We start from the raw sequence: 22,202 nt of genomic DNA, 5'->3' as shown, positions 1-22,202 counted from the left end.
AATTTCTTTTTTTTTTTTGCCAGTCCTGGGCTTGAGCTCAGGGCCTGAGCACTGTCCTTGGACTTTCTCAAGGCTAGAGCTCTACCACTTGAGCCTCAGCACCACTTCTGGCTTTTTCTAAGTATGTGGCACCAAGGAATCGAACCCGGGTCTTCGTGTATGCTAGGCAAGCACTCTACCACTAGGCCAAACTCCTGGCCCCTGACGTGCTCATTTTTATGGAATAGTGATGCTTCTCTTCAAACCGTGAGTGTTAACTGCTCAAGAAACGATGACGCATCCCAGTGCTCTGCAGGCTTTACTGAACCCGCAGTGAATGCCTGCCTCGAGTGCAAGCAGCAAGCCGCTTGGTTTTGCAGTTCAGCCAACCAGCGACAGTTAAGAAAGCCGCTTGTGATGCTCCTTCTCTGATTAGAGTTGATTGACTTTATGAAAGAAAACTGGCCCGCTGGGGACCTAGAGACCCCCCTTAGCACTCTCCATGTCTGAGAAACCCTCCAGTCTCCCCAGGACAACGTTTGGCCCAGTTTTGGGTCAACTATACTAAATGAGTGTTCGCATTAGACCTAAGATTAGTGTCTCATCTAAATCCCATTACCATGTCAACTGCTGCCATCATTATTATTATAATTTTAAAAAAGATACAGATTTTCAAAGCTATCGGCAGCGTGATATTACATTCCACAGAAGACAGCTGTCAGGAAAAGATGGCCCTGTCATTAGTAGATTCCAGGATGTGTTCCCATGGTGACACCTAGCAATTCATCTGCTAGTCCTCCGTCTGGCCCCCCACTGCCTAGACCCCAATGTCCCCTGTGCCACAGTCATGGGTTCAAATGTTGAGGTTCCTTCCTTCAGAGGGAAATCAGCTCTGCACACATTTCAGGAAGAAAAGAATGAAGACTTAAGGGAGGAGGGAGGGGCAGGCTGGTGTGGCCTCCTCATGCAGGCTCTTTGATCCCAGATGAGAAATGTAAATGAGCCTAAATGCACTGCCTGTGTCAACCCTTAATCCTGAAGTCAGAATAAGAGAAGCATCTGCTTCAGCCCCACCCTCCTTTTTAAATAATCAATGTAGGAAAATTACAAGTCAGAGGTGGGGAGATGGGTTGCATGATATTCGCCTGGGAATTCACAGAACAGATCACATATTGACCATGGCCCAGCTGTGTGCTAGGGACTTAGCCATATTTGGTAGACAGAATAAGATGATAGCTAATTAGCAAATACGTATCCCCCCGACCACGGTCATTCGCATCTGTTTCTTCCCTCAAAGGTGCCACCCTTGGGTGCTTGTCCAGTGTCTTTGACTCACATGGAGATTAAAGCATGAGCAAGTCAGTCTTTAGGATAATGCTATGTGTTTAAGCTCTCATTGGAGACCCTTGTAATATGTTCCCTGAGTTTAGGTTGCCTCTTTTCAGTTTTTTAGTAGTTTTGAATCAGCGTTGACTGAACACAGAGTAGTGGTGTAGGGAGAAGGGCAGCTCGGAGGTGAACTGATTCCATGCTAAGGCATCACACAAGGTCGAGTCCCAGGCCTCTGTCAGCCCACGGCTCGGAATTCCCACTGCAGCTGAGCCTTTGCTGTCCACAGCTTCCAGCAGGCTGTGTTCTTCACAGCACACAGAGCTCTGGCCCGACCTCGGGTATGGTTCCAGGTGTCATTGGGGGAAACAAAACTGGAAGACAATTTTAATTTTGGATCCCTTCTAAAGTAAATATCAATCAGTATAATGGGCAGGAATTTGCTGGCAAGACAGAAGGAAAACCACTTTGTAGATTGCAGTCGCCAAGGCTGATTCAAAAGCATTTCTTTATGCTAATGGGATTTGGTATGGCAGTTTATTAAGTTTGTAGGGTAAAACAAGGCTGAAAGGGGCAGGGGATCTTTTGAGTGCGTGTTTCTTTTTTAGATAATCTTATAATAAATGTGATGTTAGAAGAATGACATTGAGCCCATGTCTGGAGAGAGAGTCTCTGGTGTAGTTTGGTCCTTATAAATGAGCTCCATGCTGTACATCTGTTTCTGAAGGCTACTCAAAAATAAAAGTGTTGTATCACTTGCTTTCTGCCTGTGATTCTTTGTCTAAATCACTATGACATAAGGTATTTTTCTTCTTTGGAATTTGAATATTTTCTACTTTGATTAGTGCAGAATTTTTTTTTTTTGGCTAGTTATGGGCTTGGGCTCAGGGCTTAAGCACTGTCCTTTGGTTTTCTCAAGGGTAGAGCTCTACCACTTGAGCTACAGCACCAGTTCTGGGTTTTTTCTCTGTGTGTGGTACTGAGGAATTGAACCCTGGTCTTTGTACATAATAGGCAAGCACTCTGCCACTAGGCCAAACTCCCGGTCCCAGTGTGGAATTTTTTGCATAACTAGACCCATTGAAACTTTGCAAGAAAAGAAGAATGAGATATTAGATTTGTATACCATATTCCAAACCAGTCTTGTCATTGCAGAAAAACTGAAAACGTAACCATACCTGAACCCAGCTCTGTGACCTGGAACGTATTCCTAAAGTCTCTGAATTTCATTTTTTTGAAAATTGTGGAGTTAAAATTATTCTTACCTCATCAGTGTTCTGCGAGGATTAAATGACCTAATGCAGCCAGTTGCAGACTGTCTTGGCTAAACCTTAATCTCCCATCTTTTTAAGATGAGAATATTTTAAATAGTGCACTCATCAGGACTTTGTGATGATTGAATGAAATTGTCCGAGAGAATTATTTTGTTCAGCGCTTGGCTAAGATTATTGTACATATGTATACTTAGTACATGCAAATTCTCCTTTCTCCTGTCTTCTTAGGTTATAAGATACAATTTCATAGCCCAGCAATCCTTAGCTTGATTGCCTGGTATGTGGGTTGTTCTGTCAGATTGCATTTCCTTTGTCCATTTCCTTTCTACTTCACTGGTTGCTCAGCAACTTCTCCAACTATATGTAAGAACGGAGAAAGATTTCAAAGACGCCTGTCAATGCACAGAATTTCTTTGGCCAAAATTCAGATGGGTAGAGACTCTCTGAATGAAGTCACAGGTTATTCTCCTAATTTAAATACATCCTGGACATCTAGGATCCACTGGCTGGGATTAATACAAGGGAAATCCTAGTTAAGCTGCACCGTGGAAGCAGAGCCTTACCACACGTCTGGAGAACTCCAGACGTACAGGGAATATTTCCTTCCCATCTCTGCTACTTGCCTGGCTCATTCACTGACCAACTCCCTCATCCCAGGGGGCTTTGTCTCCTTTTGCTTTTCTTACCTTAGGTTCCCTGCTCAAGGAGGTCAAGCACACTCCCCTCTGCCCCCTTTCTATGAAGCCATCATCAGCCTCACACTCAATCTAAGATGCAAGGCATGGCAGCATGGCAGCCATCGGCCCCATTCCAATCCCCCATGGACACTGGTTTGCAGTTGTGACTGGAGGGGAGTGGCAGAAGCTCCATCTCTAGCAGCCACACACTAGATGTCTTTAGAAGGTAAGAGGATTCCTGTTTCTGGAGTTTCACCATGCAGAGGTCTGCTAAAGGACAGGCCTGGGATATATATGTATGAAGGAGCAAGGTTTAGTGAGAAGATGTCAGCAAATTGAGTACAACAGGAAACCTGGGCTATAGCCCTGGCTTTGTTGCTTAAAGGAGACACTCCTTTGTCACTTAAAGGTTCACCCTTGTGTCCCTAGTGCTCTCAGATTCTTTTTACTTGGTGGAGAGGAAGGTAAGTGCTGAGTCAGCTCCTCCCTTAGCACTGCTGCAGGAAGAATGAAGCTTAGTAAGAAAAAGTGAAACATCAAAGCTTGTTTGTGAGCATCAAGGCCTCTATCTCCCTAGAAATCTCTGCTCTTTTAGAAGTCATTGTGGGGACACTGGAAAGAATATGGACCATAGGGTGAGGGGAGATGAGGTGGGGCATGGGGGGGGGTGTAGAAGGCCAGGTGACAGAGCCTGTAGAAGACTTAAAACATCTTAATCACTTTCTGGTCCAAGCAGTTAAAAAAAATTGGCATATAAGGTACATTTCTAATAGTGTTTAATTTAAAAAATTAGCATATTCATTCATGATGGAATTTGACCTAAAGTTGGGAAATTTTTTGTTGTTGTTTTAGAATAAAGGACCCAAAGTATTTATGTTAACGACTAAGGAAGGGCAGAGAGTTTGGCAGGGTGGTAGAGTGCTTGCCTTGCCCAGCATGCATGACGACCGGGTTTGATTCCCAGTACATGAAAAATCAGAAGTGGTGCTGTGGCTCAAGTGGTAGAGCTCTAGCCTTGGGAAAGCCCAGGACAGTGCTCAGACCCTGATTAAGCCCCAGGATTGGCAAGACATGACTAAGGAAAATAACTGCATTTTAGTTTTAAACAGTCACAGTGTAAATAGTTCTCAATGTTTTTCTTTTAAAATTCAATATTGGTCTGAATTCAGTATGAGGTGGCAATGTAAGATTGCTAAAAAGTTGCTGCCATATAAGCACAGACTAGGAGATACACGATAATCACCCTTTGGGGAAGAGAATACCTTCTTGATAGCCCAGTGTGAGGCAGAGTGTGGAACACAGGAACTGGCCACGCACGTGTGGATACCAGTCCATGCTCTCTGTGTTCCCCAAATCATAGCAGTTATTACTTGTGCCATCTCTTCTTTCTTGTCATAGCTCCTAGGATTTTTACCTTGTAATTTCTGCAGGCAGGTTTGTCTGTGAGGCATTTACATATTATATATATGTATGTATTCATAATTATATATCATAGAAATATGTTTTAGGTTTCTTTCTTCCACTGTAAAATGTAACTTCAGTGCAATGAATGATTTCTAGTATGCTGTCTCCAACCTGACAAATCAGACACCTGCAGAGTGAAAGCTTCTCAAGGCACAGAACACTGCCTTTACCCCTGCCACACCCCAGAAACTTCCTTGGCCATTCCCTAACCTTCTCAGAAACAATGACTGCTCTGAATTTTCCCCCAAACTGTAGCTAAGTTTTCCCACCCTGGAATTTCATATCAACAAGATTTCTTTCATTTACTGCCAGCATATTGTATTGAGATTTATCCATGCTGTGTGCATCACCAGTAGCTGGCTTCTCATTATGTCCAGGTATTTTTCAAGCCCTATAAAGTCTGGGCTTGTGCTGTTAGGTTTCTGCATCCTTTAAAGTACACAAAAGAACTTCACACATTGTAAGTGTTCTGTGGACATTCGGTGGCTTTGTGGGTGAGTTATCTGATCAAATGGCAAGTCATATGAGACACAAGCAAGTTTCCCTTTTCTCTCCAGACAGTCTCACAATGTTCGACTTACCTAGCACCAGGGCTGCACATTCTGCTTTCAGAAGCCGGCCTGCTTTCTGGTAGAAATCCAAGGATCCGCCCATTTGCAGTTACTCAGCAGTTGCTGTAGTCTGCAGCCTGCATTCGGCTGCAGCTGCCGCAGCCACAGCAGAAAGGTACCGGGAAGGTACTGGGGAGGAGCTGGCTGCTGCTGGCCAGGATCCAGCATGGCTCCATGCAAAGGAGCCAGCCGCAGGCTTTGTCTGTCCCATATAGAAAGGCAAACAGAAAGCCTCCTAATTCCATTGATTTCTGAAGACACACACACACACACACACTCACACAGAAATCAGCCTAGAAATCCAAGTGCCACATGAAACATCTGGGGGCTGGTTAAGAAGCAGCATGTATTTCCTTGCAGGCAGGAAAGTCCAGCTAGATAAGCAGAGTTAGGGTCGTTGGCTCTAACCAAGACTGCTGTGACCTGGGAGGGATGATTGGCCCCAGCGGACCCTCTGACCTCAGGCTGATGACTGACTGAGAGCCTCCCCTGGGGAGGGGATGCATTAGCCTTGCTGGTTCCTCAGAACAAGCACTTAGGGGTCTGAGCCCATCACCATCTTTCTGTTCAGAGAGCAGAAAGCTGCTGTCATTTTAATAGTGTGCTCGTGCTGGGAATATAAACGTGTTTTTTTTTTTTTTAATGGATTCAAGAGTCATTCCGGTTTGCGCTGGAATCCAGATCATCCCTAGCTGCAGAGCATACTTTAGGATGCATGGCTGTCACCATGTGAAGTTGCAAGAATTAGAGGTATTCACACCTCTGTGGGAGCTTCCTTTCAAATATATTTCCAAAACCTTGGAGGAGGGGCACATAGGCTCTCTATGGTGGTCATATGACAGACAGTAAGAAATAGGAAGGGAAGACATTCATATTTCTTTTGCTTTTATATTTATATTTCTTTTGGAAGAGTTTAAAGGATTTAGGGAAGGGTGATAAACTCCAGCAAATGAGATGTTCAGTGATAGTATTCCCCCCCCCGTCCTTTTAGCCTTTACAGAAAACTTTCAAAGTTTTCTTTTTCAAAGAAAAGCAATTTATCAAGTAGAAAAGGAAGATACCTTAATTAGAGAAAAAAATGTAGAGAAGGTCTTGGGGTTCTTTTATCTGACTAATTCCTGTGAAGGCTTGGTAAAATGATGTGAATTTTGACTAAGAAGTTCTATCACAAAAACCTGAAGAAGTTGCATCACCAGATGTCTTGTGTTTTACTAAGGGCATTTGTTTCATTTGTTCATTTTTTAAACCTTTATTGTTGGTTGATGTTGAAACACCGTCTTGGAGTGTAGCCCAGGCTGACCTGGAACTCCAATCTTCCTGCCTCCATTTCCCAGTGTTGGGATTACAGAAATGCATCGCCATACCTGGTTCTGGCCATTTTATTTTACCTTGAGATTGGTATGATGACAGCACAGCTTTCCTTTTTTCCCTTCACTCCCTTCCCTGCTCTCCCTTCCTCTCCCTTCGTCCCCCTCCCCCAGTATCTGTCCAAATACAACCCATTCATTCACACACACACACACACACACACACACACACACACACACACACACACGCTTGAGAATCTGTGCACTGAAGCATGCAATACTCAAACCCCACAGGGACAGGGAGGACAGTGAATGTCCAGGGTAGGGCACCTTCTGTCTGGAAGAAACAAGAGCTTCTTAAGCCTGAGGTAGCTGTGTGGCTTGGCAAGTGACCTAAACTCTCTGCCCTCAGCTGTTTCTCTGAATCACCACTTCACAGGGAGTTTGCCCTTATTAGAGAACAGACAGCCAGGGCCAGCCACATAGATGCACCACGGGTTTATTTCCGGCATCCATCCTGGCACCAGCAGGCTGATGGCAACTTTGAGTCCTTGGAGACAGCTATATGATGGTGAGGTGGATGGAGACCTGCCTGAAGGTTTCCTCCAGCCCGGTCTTTAAGTCCCTTTAGCCCTGTGCTGAAATGAACTGAAATGCAGACTGTCACCAGGCCAGGTCACTGGTGAAGTAAAATATTTTCAGGGAGTGGCTTTCAAGGAGTTTTGCATTGTGACCTTCCTAGTAATATTCTCACATAGCACATTTGGAGGTGGCTACATGACTTCAGGAATAAGCAGAATGGCAGCAATGCCTTTAGTGAGTTTCATCCCCATTCCTGTACTGACTCTGTTTTGTTTTGATCGGCTAGGCCTGTGGTTTGCTGGTAGCCCTTAAGCAAAGTCATGTTTGTGGAGAACGGGGGAAGGGGTACATGCACGGGCACACAAGCATAACACACACACACACACACACACACACACACACACACGAAGAGTGCTTCCTCTAAAGAGAGACTGTTACTGCAGAAAACCCAGTCAGTCCTGGTGTCGGGGAGAGGAAGGGATCATCAAGCTGAAAGTTATGTACCTTACCACGGTGCAGACAGGCAGGGAACAGGCCATGTGGGCTTTCAGAGAAAAAGGCCAGGTGGAGGATTAAACCTGGAGGGAGATGGGGCAGAATGTTCGTAAAGCAGCAGGCATCCAGAAGAATGAATGATGGAGGGTCACTGAGACCTGCACCCACACTGGGTTCAGCCAGGCTGCAGTGGGGACCCTAGTGGCTATGCCAGCAGCCAGAGGTGGACACTAAGCTTGCATCTCAAGGCAGGAGCCCTCTGCCCTCCCCCACTCAGCCTTTTACCCTTCACCACACCCATCTGCCTCCTTTCAGGGCTTCACTAAGGACCTGCATCATTCCCAGCTGGCAGCCACAGCCAGTGCCCCACTTACCCCTAAGGCAGTGTCTGCAGTCCAAGGCCTCCGCCAGGAGAAGCTCAGGGCAAAATTGCTGATAGACTTAAGATTGCTATGTGTGACCTGCAAAGTCCTGGGGAAGGCAGCTGGCAGAAGTGACACTAGCCAAAGCCAGTTACAAAGAGGTGGATTAAACACACACACACACACACACACACACACGCACATTCTACCTCTATATGGATAACTAGATGCAGAAGAATAGATGCCAGGATCTCTCTCTGCCTTCTCGATCTCCGCACAGAAGCGTTCCTACTGCTGAGTCACTGATGAAGAAAATCAGGGCTATGCAGGTGACTGGACGCCATCAGAATAAAGAATTCTCATGGCTCCTCCAGCAGGAGCCTGCCAGTCGGCTTGAAGTCCTACAGGGGCGTGACACCCACTGAGTCACCCTCCATCACCGGTGTTTCCAAACGTGCATTATGTTATTCCGTTTAGAAATCCCAGGGAAGTTCTCTGCTCCAGCCTTTTTCTGTCCTGACCAGGGAGAGGAATCACAGAATGGAGGGTTTGGTCCTTTGCGATGTGTCAGAAAGGCCTTCACCGCTTAAGCTTCACCCCACCCTCTTCCCAGAAGCAATTCAGCCAGCTAGGAAAGCCTCCAGTGTTTCTTTTTGTACAGGTATCCTCTTAGTGCAGTTAAAAAGAAAAAAAAAACCCAGTAAGCTTCACACCAAATGCTAGGTTGCATGAATAAACCGAACACTACTGAAAATTATAAGATAACTTGTGGAAATCTCTGCAGTATCTCCATGAGCCCGGCGGCGCTCCTAGCAAAATGCCCTACAAGGCATGGGCCGCCCAACTTTTCAGGGTGACTGTGTGCTTCCTAAAGCAAATCCATTATATTATTATTATTATTGAATACAGGCGGCATCCCGATTCTGTGTTCTGTGATGCAGGGGTCCGGTTTTTCTCCCCGGAGACCGCGCCCTGCGCGCCCTGCGCGCCCCGCGGCTCCTCGGCGAAGCTCGGCTCCCGGCCCGGGCGTGTGGAAATCATAGGGCTGGGTGTCACGCTGGGGGAAAGGGAGAAGACGAGGCCAGTCTGGGGATGCGGGTGGCGGCGGCGTCCAGCACCGGCTCTGCGGCCCGCACTTCCCCGTCCGTCCCCCCCCCCACCCCGGCTAGTTCCTCGCGCCTCCCGGGCTCCCGCCGCCTCCCCGCGCGGAGGCGAGTCGGGCTTCACCGGCTCCCCCACGCCCGGATGGGGACCTGTGGACCCAGGGACGGGCGGATCCACTGCCCCAAGCTTTCCAGGTCCCGAAAAGGCCCACGGAGCGCGTGGCGATTTCCTGGGAGTGTGCTGGGGCGCCTACCCTAGGATGGAGAAGGGGCGCACGCCACTAAGAAAGGGGAAAGGGAAAGGGGAGACGAAGTGAAGAAAGGTGCCGGGAACAGCTACACACACACACAAGCAGAACTTTCCTCCACAAACACAGCACACGTGCCACACGGTGTTATTTGGTCATCGCAAAGGTCCCCCGGCCACCATCAGCACCAAGAGGAGGGTGGATTGCGGAGGCTCCGGGCCGGGAGAGCGCGCGCGCGGGCCCGGGACGAAACCCCAGGCCCTGCCTTGGAGACAGTAAAGAATCCAAGTGATGGTGGCGGGGAGGGAGGGGGACCACCGAGTGGGAGCTGGGCGAGAGGACTGGGAAAGAAGAAGACAGGGTGGGACGGGGGGTCTCGGAGAAAGCGGGGGGCCCGGGAGTTCGGCTGCGGAGAGCGAGCGGGGCCCGCAGCTCCCCCACTCCCCGCCTGCCCCTGCTCCCCGCCCGCGCGTCCCCTGGCGCGGGACCCGCCCGGGGCTGCGGCAGCGCCCCGCCCCCGCTGGCGCGCGCAGGCTGCGTCAGGATCCTCCCCGCGCATAAATAGGGCTGGCCGGCCGGCGCCGAGCCGCACACGGCCATCCACCCTCCCCGTTCCCTCTCCCCACCCTTCCTCCTCTCTCTCGCTCTCTCTTTCTCTCTCTAGGCCTCCAGCTCGGCCGCCACCATGAGTTCCTTCAGCTATGAGCCGTATTACTCGACCTCGTACAAGCGGCGCTACGTGGAGACGCCCCGGGTCCACATCTCCAGCGTGCGCAGCGGCTACAGCACGGCGCGCTCCGCGTACTCCAGCTACTCGGCGCCCGTCTCCTCCTCGCTGTCCGTGCGCCGCAGCTACTCCTCCAGCTCCGGATCGCTGATGCCCAGCCTGGAGAACCTCGACCTGAGTCAGGTGGCTGCCATCAGCAACGACCTCAAGTCCATCCGCACGCAGGAGAAGGCGCAGCTGCAGGACCTCAACGACCGCTTCGCCAGCTTCATCGAGCGCGTGCACGAGCTGGAGCAGCAGAACAAGGTGCTGGAGGCCGAGCTGCTCGTGCTGCGCCAGAAGCACTCGGAGCCGTCCCGCTTCCGGGCGCTGTACGAGCAGGAGATCCGCGACCTGCGCCTGGCGGCCGAGGACGCCACGACCGAGAAGCAGGCGCTGCAGGGCGAGCGCGAGGGGCTGGAGGAGACGCTGCGCACGCTGCAGGCGCGCTACGAGGAGGAGGTGCTGAGCCGCGAGGACGCCGAGGGCCGCCTGATGGAGGCGCGCAAGGGCGCCGACGAGGCCGCGCTGGCGCGCGCCGAGCTGGAAAAGCGCATCGACAGCCTGATGGACGAGATCGCCTTCCTGAAGAAGGTGCACGAGGAGGAGATCGCCGAGCTGCAGGCCCAGATCCAGTACGCGCAGATCTCCGTGGAGATGGACGTGTCCTCCAAGCCCGACCTCTCCGCCGCGCTCAAGGACATCCGCGCGCAGTACGAGAAGCTGGCCGCCAAGAACATGCAGAACGCCGAGGAGTGGTTCAAGAGCCGCTTCACCGTGCTCACCGAGAGCGCCGCCAAAAACACCGACGCCGTGCGCGCCGCCAAGGACGAGGTGTCCGAGAGCCGCCGCCTGCTCAAGGCCAAGACCCTGGAGATCGAGGCCTGCCGGGGCATGAACGAAGCGCTGGAGAAGCAGCTGCAGGAGCTGGAGGACAAGCAGAACGCTGACATCAGTGCCATGCAGGTACCTGGCCTTCCGGAGCCCGGCGGTGGCGGGGGGGTCGACCAGGTGCCCGGGAAAGGGGAGGTCGGGGGTGGAGCGCCTGCGCGCAGGTGGCAGAGGCCAAGAGGGAGGGGTAGGAGGGGGCGGGGCGGGATCCCCGCAATCCGGGGAGGGAAAGCGGCTGCTTAAGGGCTGGGAGGCGTGGGTTCTGCAGGAGCGACCCCAAAGGTGGGGAGGGGCGGGCGCGGGGGGCGGGCGTGGGGAGCCTGGGCGTTGCCCACCTGCCTTAACCACACGCCACTGTCTCCACCTACACAACGCCAGCCTGCTTTAGAGCTACTTTTAACCAAGCGTTTCCACCCAGCAGCAGAGACAGGGGAGCACAGGCAGGAATATTTAAGGCCCTTAGATGGCGATGGTTGGTCCTAGGAAACAATTTGTTCCTTTTTTTTTTTTTTAAAGTTCTTGATCTTCTGGAGGAGTAGAAATATAGATATGTAGCAAACATTTTAGAGAAAAGCTATCCAGCTGCTTCTTTCTATAAAGAAACGTAATACATGTTTTCCAGCATGACATGGCTAAAGAGCTTGTGTTTGAAGCAGTTTTTTTTCCTCCCTCCATTAAAAAAATAGAGATTTTTATGATCCTGAAGAGATTTTCAATGTTTCAAGTCTTAACTTTTTTCTTCCCTTGTTTCTTGAAGCTGTAACTTTAGGCAAGAAAGGTTTCCTTCCTTCCTTTCTTCCTTTTTTTTTTTTTTTTGGAACAAAGGGGAGCTTTTTTTTTTTTTTTTAGAGGTGTGCATCTTGGTTTTACATCCCTGCACAGCTATGAATGTACCACAGTAAAATGCGAGCAGTAAGGATTGATACCTGCATGTGTCTTCAATCTTCCCACAGGACACAATCAACAAACTGGAAAACGAACTGAGAACTACCAAGAGTGAGATGGCAAGATACCTGAAGGAATACCAGGACCTCCTCAATGTGAAAATGGCACTGGACATTGAGATTGCAGCATATAGGTAAAGTCACAGGGCTGGAGGCCAACCCCACGAACCCTGAGAAAGAAAACCAGACTCCACTGAAAGTCCAAAGGCTCTAAGAATACTGACGGGGTGGCTTTCTGCAGGGAAGCATTTAGATGATCACATAAGAACTGACCTGTTCACCATGAGCCCTGTTCTCAGCTTCCCCCTAAATTTGAAATGGAATAGGGTTTGTAAAGATTTCGTTTGGGAATTTTTATTTGGATTATTTGCTAGTGCTTATATTTTTCATTTCAATCACAAGATGACCAGCCATTTTGTCTTGATAATGTCCAAATGGCATTAGGAGCTTGGAGCAAGTCATTGAACTCATTTCTTGTGTTGATCTTCTTCCCTCCCTCTCTCTCTCTTCCTTCCCTCTCCCTCCCTCCCTTCATTTATTCCCCCCCAAACCCCACTCTTCTCCTGTATCCCTAGGAAACTCCTGGAAGGCGAGGAGACCCGGCTCAGCTTTACCAGCGTGGGCAGCATCACCAGCGGCTACTCCCAGAGCTCCCAGGTCTTCGGCCGATCCGCCTATGGTGGTCTACAGACCAGCTCCTACCTGATGTCCACCCGCTCCTTCCCTTCCTACTACGCCAGCCATGTCCAGGAAGAGCAGATTGAGGTGGAGGAGACCATTGAGGCCACCAAAGCTGAGGAAGCCAAGGACGAGCCCCCCTCAGAAGGGGAAGCAGAAGAGGAGGAGAAGGAGAAGGAAGATGCTGAGGAAGAGGAGGGAGGAGAAGAGGAAGAAGGTATCCTTAAAAACAGGCCCCTCTACTTTGTGTGTTGGTTCTGAATGTCACCAGGTGATCCCAGAAGCCCAGGCTACACCTACACCCTTGATTATCCAGGGAAAATGCATTCACATAGGAAGTTGCCATCTCCAATAGAACCTCTGTGTTGACCCCACATGCCCTTATTTTACTCAGTGAGGTGATGGGGTTAAGTTGTACAAAACCTGCTTTGGGAATATTTGTAAGGGCCCCATTCTCACAGTAAGGTTTGCTTTCAGTCTGCTCATTTAGTACCATAGTTCGGTGTTTTAGAAGAACACACACAGGACAACCATATAAAAATGTTGAGGTCAGGTCTTGAAGAAGACCCGACATATTCAGTACTTTCAAGTATGACTTGAATATGTGATATGTGGAGAAGGATTGTGTCTGGACCACGTGCTTTGGTAGAGTGCAGCTAGGAGCGCTGTGGCAGATATCCTGCTCATATGCCTAACCATGACAGAGTCTTAGTAGAAATGTCTGGCCTGCACTTTCCTGGGTTTGGATTTTGTAACTTTTCTTTTTATGTTAAAACAGCCAAGGAAGAATCTGAAGATGCAAAGGAGGAAGAAGAAGGAGGTGGTGATGGCGAAGAAGAAGACACCAAAGAATCTGAAGAGGATGAGAAGAAAGAGGAAGGTGCTGGAGAAGAACAAGCCACGAAGAAGAAAGATTGAGCCCCTCCCGCTCTCCCACTTTCCTTGTCTATTCCCGGAATAATTCTCCCCAGATCAGTTCACCCTCATCACCAACCACCCAGTTGAGTTTCAGATCCTATAGGAATTACGAAGTCACTATGTGTATAATTCTGAGGTGACTAGGTTGGTTGGACATTCAATGTTGTGCTGTGACCTTTTCTCCTTATGCAGAGTATCTGTTAGCTTGCAGAGTGGCTTTCTGGCTTGCCGCCAGCCCATGCATGGTCTACGCTTATGAGTTCAGGATCTATGGCAATGAGAATTATTCAGGTGTTTACAATTAAAGATTAAAAAACCACAACATGAACAAACGAATTCACTAACGGTAATGTTACACTTCATGGAAAATTAATCCTTTGAACCTTTGGTGGTTAGAAATTAAAGACCTTGAGTTACGTGCAATAAATAGTAAATAAAGATACAGTGAATGACATTGCTTGCTGTGTTTTTGACTTAATTAAAATACCTTAAAGAAGTAAGTACAAGTATGAAGTATATACAAGAAAATTGTTAACCTCCAAGGTTTCATAAGATCAAGAGGTTAACAACTACAACACTTTTGTTTTTATTCCTTAATTGGATATTCTGAGGGATGTGAGGAAATATTGACTCTAAAATCTCTGCCCTCAAAAGTTTTATTTATGATAATCATTAGTGAGGGGACACAAAAATAACACTATGTTTTGATCCATAAAATGTACTTCATGAATTTATGGGATGGCTTCTTAGGACAAAAATTTGAAATTACGTTCTTTAATTGGAATACATTCTTTACTGCCAACTAGCATGTAATGTAATAATGCAAGGTGGACCACATAGAAATCCAGTTATCACAGCTGCATTTTGAATATGGCCTAAGGATCGTGGATGGCCGTTGGACCTTAGCCCATGATCTAATTGAGAGGAATATTTTTCATCAATGTTTAGACATGAGTAGCGAAGTTTAGACTTTCAAAAGTTACTTGTCCCTGCCACCCTGAACTCTGTGTCTTATTAGCTTAATTCTGTTGCTTCAAATAAATATCCTTTAATGACACACATTTTCAAGCCTTTAAAAAATCACAGATATGATTATCAGCCACATAGGAGGAGGTAATATACCTGTGTTATAGTGACATTGTCCTGCATGTCTTACCTGGAGAATATTTGGATTCTGATGATAGCTTAAACTGATTGAATATTGCATCAGATAAATACCCTGTCTGCCTGTGTCCACTGTGGCATTATAAAAGCTCTTGTATTTGATGTGGAATGAAGATGCAATTCTGTGACTATCTGTGACTATGCTTCTGTTCCTAAACAGCTCACTGCCAACTAATTTTGTTCGGTATCTGCTTTAGATGACTATGGAAAGTTATGTATTTCACTTATCACCAAGGTGGTCACCATTTCCAATTATCTGGACCCTTTGCACTAATTCTCAGTGACTATGTGAGTGCATAAGTAAGTAAATATTTCTTTGACTACTGTGATTGGATATGTGTAAGCAACCATCCATGTGGAAATGGTTCGTTGGGGTGAGAAATCCGGGAGTGAAACACGAACACTGTTCCATCCTCTGTCCTGTGTGCCATAATAAAGTACTGAAAAACCCAAGTTCAATGAGTTTGAAAGCTTTAAAAATTTTCCCTCTTTTGGGCTGGGAGTTTGGCCTAGTGGTTAAAGTGCTTGCCTAGCATGCATAAAGACCTGCGTTTGATTCCTCAGCACCACATACATAGAAAAAAGCTGGAAGTGGTGCGGAGGCTCAAGTGGTAGAGCTCTAGCCTTGAGAAAGCCCAAGGACAGTGCTCAGGCCCTGAGCTCAAGCCCAGGGCTGGCACCCTTCTACAGTGCTCTACTTCTTTTCAGTACCATTTTCCCTCGGCTCCTCTTCTCCCCAGCCCCTCCTAAGTGCTGAGATTATGGGAGAGTATCACCATGCCTGGCTACATGGTTCATCCACTTAGCTGGCAGCTTCCTTTCCACACAGTGGGTCTGTTCTCGTAGCTGCTTGAGCATACTTACAACATGGCCACGGACTCCTCCCATAGCAAGTCTATGGAGAAAGCAACACATCAGATGCAAGGTTTTAATTTAGCCTTGAAGGCCATGCACTATTCCTACCCCAGGGAGACCAGCCTGTACGCTTTGTGGAAGGGACTTGCCATTTGCAGACACACCAAGAGGGAATAGTTGCTGGAACCCACCACAGCATAATTGTATGCTTGATTATTTCTCTTATAAACAAGAAGAACTTGTTCCAAAATGGAAAACTTCTCTGAGCCAATTCCACTTTCAAATATTCCTTTGACATTCTCACCAATATTCAGTCTCACATATGCCATGAGGACATGTTTTAAAAATTGTCAGACGGTCTGGAAAAGAATATCTCATCCAATGGGTCCATCCTCTTATTTGCCCTACTGTGGACATATTTCTCCAGTAATTCCCTTAGTGGAATTACGTGATACTGTCTTTTAATTCAGAAGGGTCGAATTCCCCACATGTAACTATAGTAATTGAATTAGGTGATACATGTCATACTTTCCATTTATAACCACCCCTCATCCTTGTAATTTCATGTATCCTAGCGGCCATTTTCCTGATATGCCTAATGGAGAAAAAACGCAGGTAATAACTAGCAGAATGCTCTATGTAGCAAAATTCCATTTTTTAAATTTCTTCTACTACACACTGAGAATGTTCTGGTTCACAAGGAAGGAGTTTTCTAACTTGTTTGTTTCCACTTTATTCCATGGAGAATGCCACATCTTACGACCCCTGCTGGGCTATCATCTCTCCTGTCCTGCTAGATTCACACACCCAGGTTATGGGCAGAGAACATCGCACCTGCCAGCCACACACCATTCACACGTTAAGGCAGGAAAACTGGTGCCAGACATGGGAAATCAGCCAGAGTTTGGAGGCCAGGGGAACATGTATTATCACCGTCTGGGGACTGTGTGATCGTGGATTGACCCCACTGTAAGCAGGGATCCAGAATGGCCCCAGGACTTTGGAAATGTGGGTTGCCATTGTGTGAGGATGCAGACGTGCCCTGGGGTTTGAGCCAGCTCCTCAAAGAGCACATTGGGGAAGACAAGAGCTTCTAGCAACTTCCCTCCTTTCCTTTGTGCAGTGGGCACGTGCCCTTCACACCAGGGCCAGCAGAACTGTGAAATTAGGAAACCACAAGTGCTATTTCTAAAGTGAAGAACTGGGAAGAGCCGTGGCACCAGGGAGGCCTAGCTGATTCCTACTACCTCAGTCCTGCAGTTAGTTTCCTGGCACGTGTGTGTGTGTGTGTGTGTGTGTGTGTGTGTGTATTTGGGGGAGGTAGGTGAGAGGGACACAGCTACAGCTTTGGGCAGTGGACTCCTGGTAGGGCAGAGATCAACTCCTGCTCAGTGATGAAAAAATAAACCAAAGGCATTTACCTCTCCTGCTGACAGCCATATCTTAGGACTGTCCTTGCTGCCATCTTGCTGAATCATCTCCTCTTCCCTTCCCCTTGAACAAATGCATCCTACGGTCATGGAAGAGGGCAGATGCTATGTCATGCTATATGGGCTATAATGAAAAAATAAAGGAGAATGGGATGGGGTTGAGTGAGATTATGTGTTCATTGTTCAGAGACGAGTTCTCTGTGAAGGTGATATGTAGTTGTTGACCTGGAACAGGGGAGGGAAAAGCCATGTATCCGATGAACAGAGTCCAGTTCAAGGCTTTCAGGTCGGAGCATGCTCAGTGTGCTAGAATGGTCCCAGGCTGGCAGACAAGATGGGGACCAGCAGGAAGGGAGGTCCAAAAGGCGATGGTTATTCAAGGGGTCATGGGTGTCCCAGAGGTCATGGGTAAATGAAGTGGCCTCAGGGACTGGTGAGGGCTTTAGATTTTATCATGTGGGATATAGAAAGCTATGGAAAGACTTTGGGGGATTTTCACCTGCACGGTGATGTCATGCGACTTGTGTTTCAGAGGATCTCTCTGGCTTCTATGTCAAGGTAGAGCTCAGGGACTGGAGGCTGGAAGCCCCGCAGGGCAGTGACGGTGATGTGCTCTTGGATGGTTGTGCTGGAGACCATGGGTTGGTGTTGCTCTAACTGTCTGCCTACTGTATCTCAAAGGTAGAGACAGTGGCATTTGTTGAACGTTTGGATGTGGGAAGATTGCGTGGAATCGAGGATGACTGCAAACTTTCTGATCCGAGTGGTTTATTGTATTTATCAATCATGTCTCTACTAGTGTTGCAAAATACCCGATTCGATCAGCTTACAAAGGGGAGAGGTTGCTTTGGCTCCTGACCTTCTTGTTTGGGGGATCCGTGGCCAGGCAGCGCATTGTGGAGGAGCAGAGCTCTACTATCACAGAGGCCAGGAGGTGGAGATGAGAGAGAGGAAGAGAGGAAGCCTCAGTTTTCCCCTTTAAGAACATTGCCCCACTCTGCTTCCTCAAGCCCCCATGACGTTCCAAGAAGGCACCACAGGAATGGCTGCCAAGCCTTTGAGACAGGAGGCTGTTGGGGGACTTACTGGAGGGAGTTCCCATTTCCTGGGCTGGGAAAGGCTGGAAATGTGGCAGACACAGAGACTCTCAGACACACACACACACAGACACAGAGACACACAGACACACACAGAGACAGAGATACACACACAGACACACAGCCTGACACACACACACACACACACAGACACACAGACACAGAGAAACACAGACACACACAATCACACAGCCAGACATAAAGACACATAGATACACACACAGAGACACACACAGATAGTCACACAGACACACACACAGAGCCACACAGACACATACACAGACATAGACACACAAACAGACACACAGAGATACTTACACAGACACATACACATGTAAAGATACACAGAAGGCACACACAAATACACAGACAGACAGACACACAGACACACCCAGACACACAGACACCCACACAAATGCACAGACACACACACAGACACATGAACAGACACACACATGCAGACACACAGACACTCACACAGACAGACACATGGACACACACACAGACACAGACAGACACACAGACACATATACAGATACACAGACAGACACACAGACACAGATACACAGACTCGCAGACACACACAGAGTTACAGACAGATACACAGACACACAGACACAGACACACAGACAGACAGACACATACACAGACAGACAGACACATAGACACATAGACACCCACACAGAGACACACAGACAGGTACACAGACACATAGACACACACACAGACACCCACACAGAGACACATAGACAGACACAGTCAGACACACACACACACAGACAGACACACACACACAGTCACACAGATACACGGACACAATCACACAGACACAATCACACAGACATGCACAGTGATACACAGAGACACACAGACATGCACACACACACACAGACGCACAGACACACACAGACACCCAGACAGACACAGAAACACAGACACACACACACAGACACACAAACACAGACACACACACACAGACACACAGACAGACAAAGACAGACAGACACACAGATACACACTGACACACAGAAACCCACACAGACACATAGACACACAGACAGACACAGATGCACAGACACTCACACAGACCGAGAAACACACACACGGACACACACACACACACACACACACAGACATACAGACAAACAGACACAGAGACACACAGAGACAGACACACAGACAGACACATAGACACATACAAAGGCAGACACACACAGATAGACACAGACACACACACACCAACAAACAGACAAACACCCACACAAACAGACACACACACATAGACACACAGACACACAGACACACGCAGACACATAGACACACACAGACACACAGACAGACACACTGACATACACACACAGAAACAGACACAGACAGACAGACACACACACACACATACAAATAGACACACATACACACACACAGACACACCTTCAGACACAGACACCAACACACAGATACACACTCAGACACACAGACATGCAGACACACACCAAATATACAGACACACACACACACACAGACACACACACACACAGAAACACTGACTCCCAGACAGACACAGCATGAAGGTTCTGGCTTTGTTGCTGTTTCCTTTGAGGTAGCAGTGGGACAGGCAGAGTGGTAGTTCAGTGCTGGAAATGGAAGTTCCTCCCTTCACTCCTCCAAGCTCTTTTAAGAAAGAAGTCCTTGTACAAAGCATCACAGAATTAGAGAATTCGGAAACTGAAGAAACTACCAGGATCAAAAAATGACACACAGGAAACAGAGATTCGGAAGGGAAATGTGGTTTGCCAATGCTTTCTGGTGGAACTTCAGCTGCATGCTAAGATTGCATTACCCAGGACTATCTCGCAGAAACGTTACCTTCATCATCCCTTCTCCTGTCTGGCGGTGAGGATTACGGTGAAGCACCTAGGCTAGTGTAAATTGGCCTGATTTGGCTCCAACGTGATCACCACCATCAACGAGCTTGGAAGGTTTAGAATGGAACTTGCCATCCCGTCTTTCTGTTCTCTCTTCCTGGGATCTCAGGCTTCTGTTCTGACTCCTCTTGACTCCTCTGTATTATGTGGAGTGGTTCCAGAAAATGTCACTTCTTCACTGGAAATAATTGTCTAAAGCAGGAGCAAGCTCGAGGGCGGTGGTTCTCATCTCTTGAAACATGGGGCTAAAGAACCATGAGGTGGAGCCAGCTATTTTTTTGCAGAGAAATCATTTATCCTCGTTTTGGGGGGAACTATGACGATATTCTTGGAATATCATGATTGTGAAGTAACACAATGAAAACAAATACTTTGAACAATTTAAGTAATCCCGTGGTGCGCACAGGCAGCCGGATACATCATCATCATCTCCCAGGCCCTGATCCGGCTTGTTTTCTGTGCTGTTCTCTCCCACTCTCCATATGGGAACCGGGCCTCCATCTGGCCATTCCTTTCATTCTTCACAGTTGATATTTTAATTTCAATGGCAATAAAAAAAATTATCAGCATCCTCAAGTTGGGGTTTGTCAGCAAGTCTTACTTTCTCCCAGTGCTGGGAGGTAGGGGGACCCATATCCCACATACAATAAGAAACACAGGGTTTGTGGCAGCCAGCTTCCCATGACAGAGTCCGTTTCCCATTTCTCCTTCCTCCCTCTCCAGCCTGTCTTCTTCTGATGTCTCCCCTGCTGATTTACACACCACTAACTGGAAAATCCTCCCTTCCAGTTACTGGGCTTCCGGAGCCATCTTTGATGTCTCCTCAGAACCCTTTCCTCCTCCACTTACCAATCTCACGGACTTTACTTCTCTCCACTTCCCAGGGCCACCATTTTGGTTCTAGGCACCCAAATATTCTTTACCTAAATAATTGCGGTAGCTTTGTAACTGGCCACCTCTGTTCTTAGCTATCACTTGCTCACAGTCTTTACAGGCAACACAATAACCAGAGTAATCCTTCTGACATTTTATTCCCCAAAGTTAGGAATTTAGCTTGTTTCCAGGACCTAGAATGATGTCTACCTCCTTGACGATCAGTGCTTACCAGTATTTGTTGAATGAAGCAGTGAAGTAATTCAGAGCTGCCCTCAAATGGGGTGAGCCACCTTGATTAACAGTAGGCCCTATCACCAAAAGATTAATGACACTGGCAGACGGTGACGAATGAACCTAAACATTCCAAGAGTCAGATGAATCTAGATGTGCTGTGAAGGAAGGAGAGAGACCACTAGTTTGAGTCTGTGTCATTGTGTGATTGAAGAACTCGGCCTCTGACAGGATTTGATAGGCTCTATCTTGTGGGGTGATTACATGCTAAAACTAAACAACCTATCACATGGAAACTTCTTAGCCTAGATCTTGACATTTAACAAATACGTAGTAACTATTAGCTATGATGAGGTTAATTCTCTTCCCACCGGGGACCTTGAGAATGTAAAGGTCAGGTATGCCATCTTCAGTTCTTTTCTGTCAGGCTTCTCCTTTAGTTCTGTCTTTCCTGACTATTCCCTGATCTCTCAAGTTTGCTTTCTATTTTGGGCTCTTTCCCAACTCCAAGTGGCCCACTTGTTGACTTTTGCCATTGTTATTTACTTTACTTACTGCCAAGGTTTGAACCCAAAACAGTCCCATGACAGATTGCTTATGCTGAGTCAGATTTAGGTGGGAGATAAATCCAATATCAGCTCATCTTCTGCTAGAGCTGGCACCTTTCCTACATAGCCTGAATGCACAATTAACATCTATTGGCTGTGCATTGGTTGTGAGGTCTTTAAGAAAGGGCCAAGTATAATTATTGTCATGGTAGTGAAGTGTTATCAATCCCATTTGCTTGTTTTCATGATCTATATAAGGTGAGACTGTAACAATACAATTCTGAAGCGATGGAGTCAGCTGGAATAAATGAGCTACCAGGAGTACAGACAGGTGGATGGTAGGATATGATAAATACCAAGTGTCATATGACATGTAGTCATGGTCATAGATTTGAAATACAGTGGGGGGAAACATTTATAATAGACTGTTACTAAAAACAGATCACTA

The 22,202-nt window shown here is 47.6% G+C and overlaps 1 protein-coding gene across 1 annotated transcript; it reads left to right on the top strand.

The window, feature by feature from the left end:
* Positions 1 to 10,001: 10,001 nt before the first annotated feature.
* Positions 10,002 to 15,245, top strand: Nefl (neurofilament light chain). Its single transcript, XM_090353618.1, has 4 exons — positions 10,002 to 11,163; positions 12,042 to 12,166; positions 12,608 to 12,927; positions 13,489 to 15,245. Exons 1-4 carry the CDS (start codon positions 10,117 to 10,119, stop codon positions 13,626 to 13,628), a joined length of 1,632 nt encoding a protein of 543 aa, XP_090209744.1. The 5' UTR covers positions 10,002 to 10,116; the 3' UTR covers positions 13,629 to 15,245.
* The last annotated feature ends 6,957 nt before the right edge of the window (positions 15,246 to 22,202 follow it).

The sequence above is a fragment of the Megascapheus bottae genome, chromosome 20 (assembly GCF_031878675.1).
Source record: "Megascapheus bottae isolate mThoBot1 chromosome 20, mThoBot2.hap1, whole genome shotgun sequence".
Lineage (NCBI taxonomy): Eukaryota > Metazoa > Chordata > Mammalia > Rodentia > Geomyidae > Megascapheus > Megascapheus bottae.
The sequence above is the reverse complement of the archived record's forward strand: the minus strand, read 5'-3'. Positions and strand labels throughout refer to the sequence as shown.

Coding starts and splice junctions, on each gene's coding strand:
- Nefl (XM_090353618.1), top strand. CDS start 10,117: ATGAGTTCCTTCAGCTATGAGCCGTATTACTCGACCTCGTACAAGCGG. Junction 12,167..12,607: donor ATTGAGATTGCAGCATATAG/GTAAAGTCACAG, acceptor CTGTATCCCTAG/GAAACTCCTGGAAGGCGAGG. Junction 12,928..13,488: donor GGGAGGAGAAGAGGAAGAAG/GTATCCTTAAAA, acceptor ATGTTAAAACAG/CCAAGGAAGAATCTGAAGAT.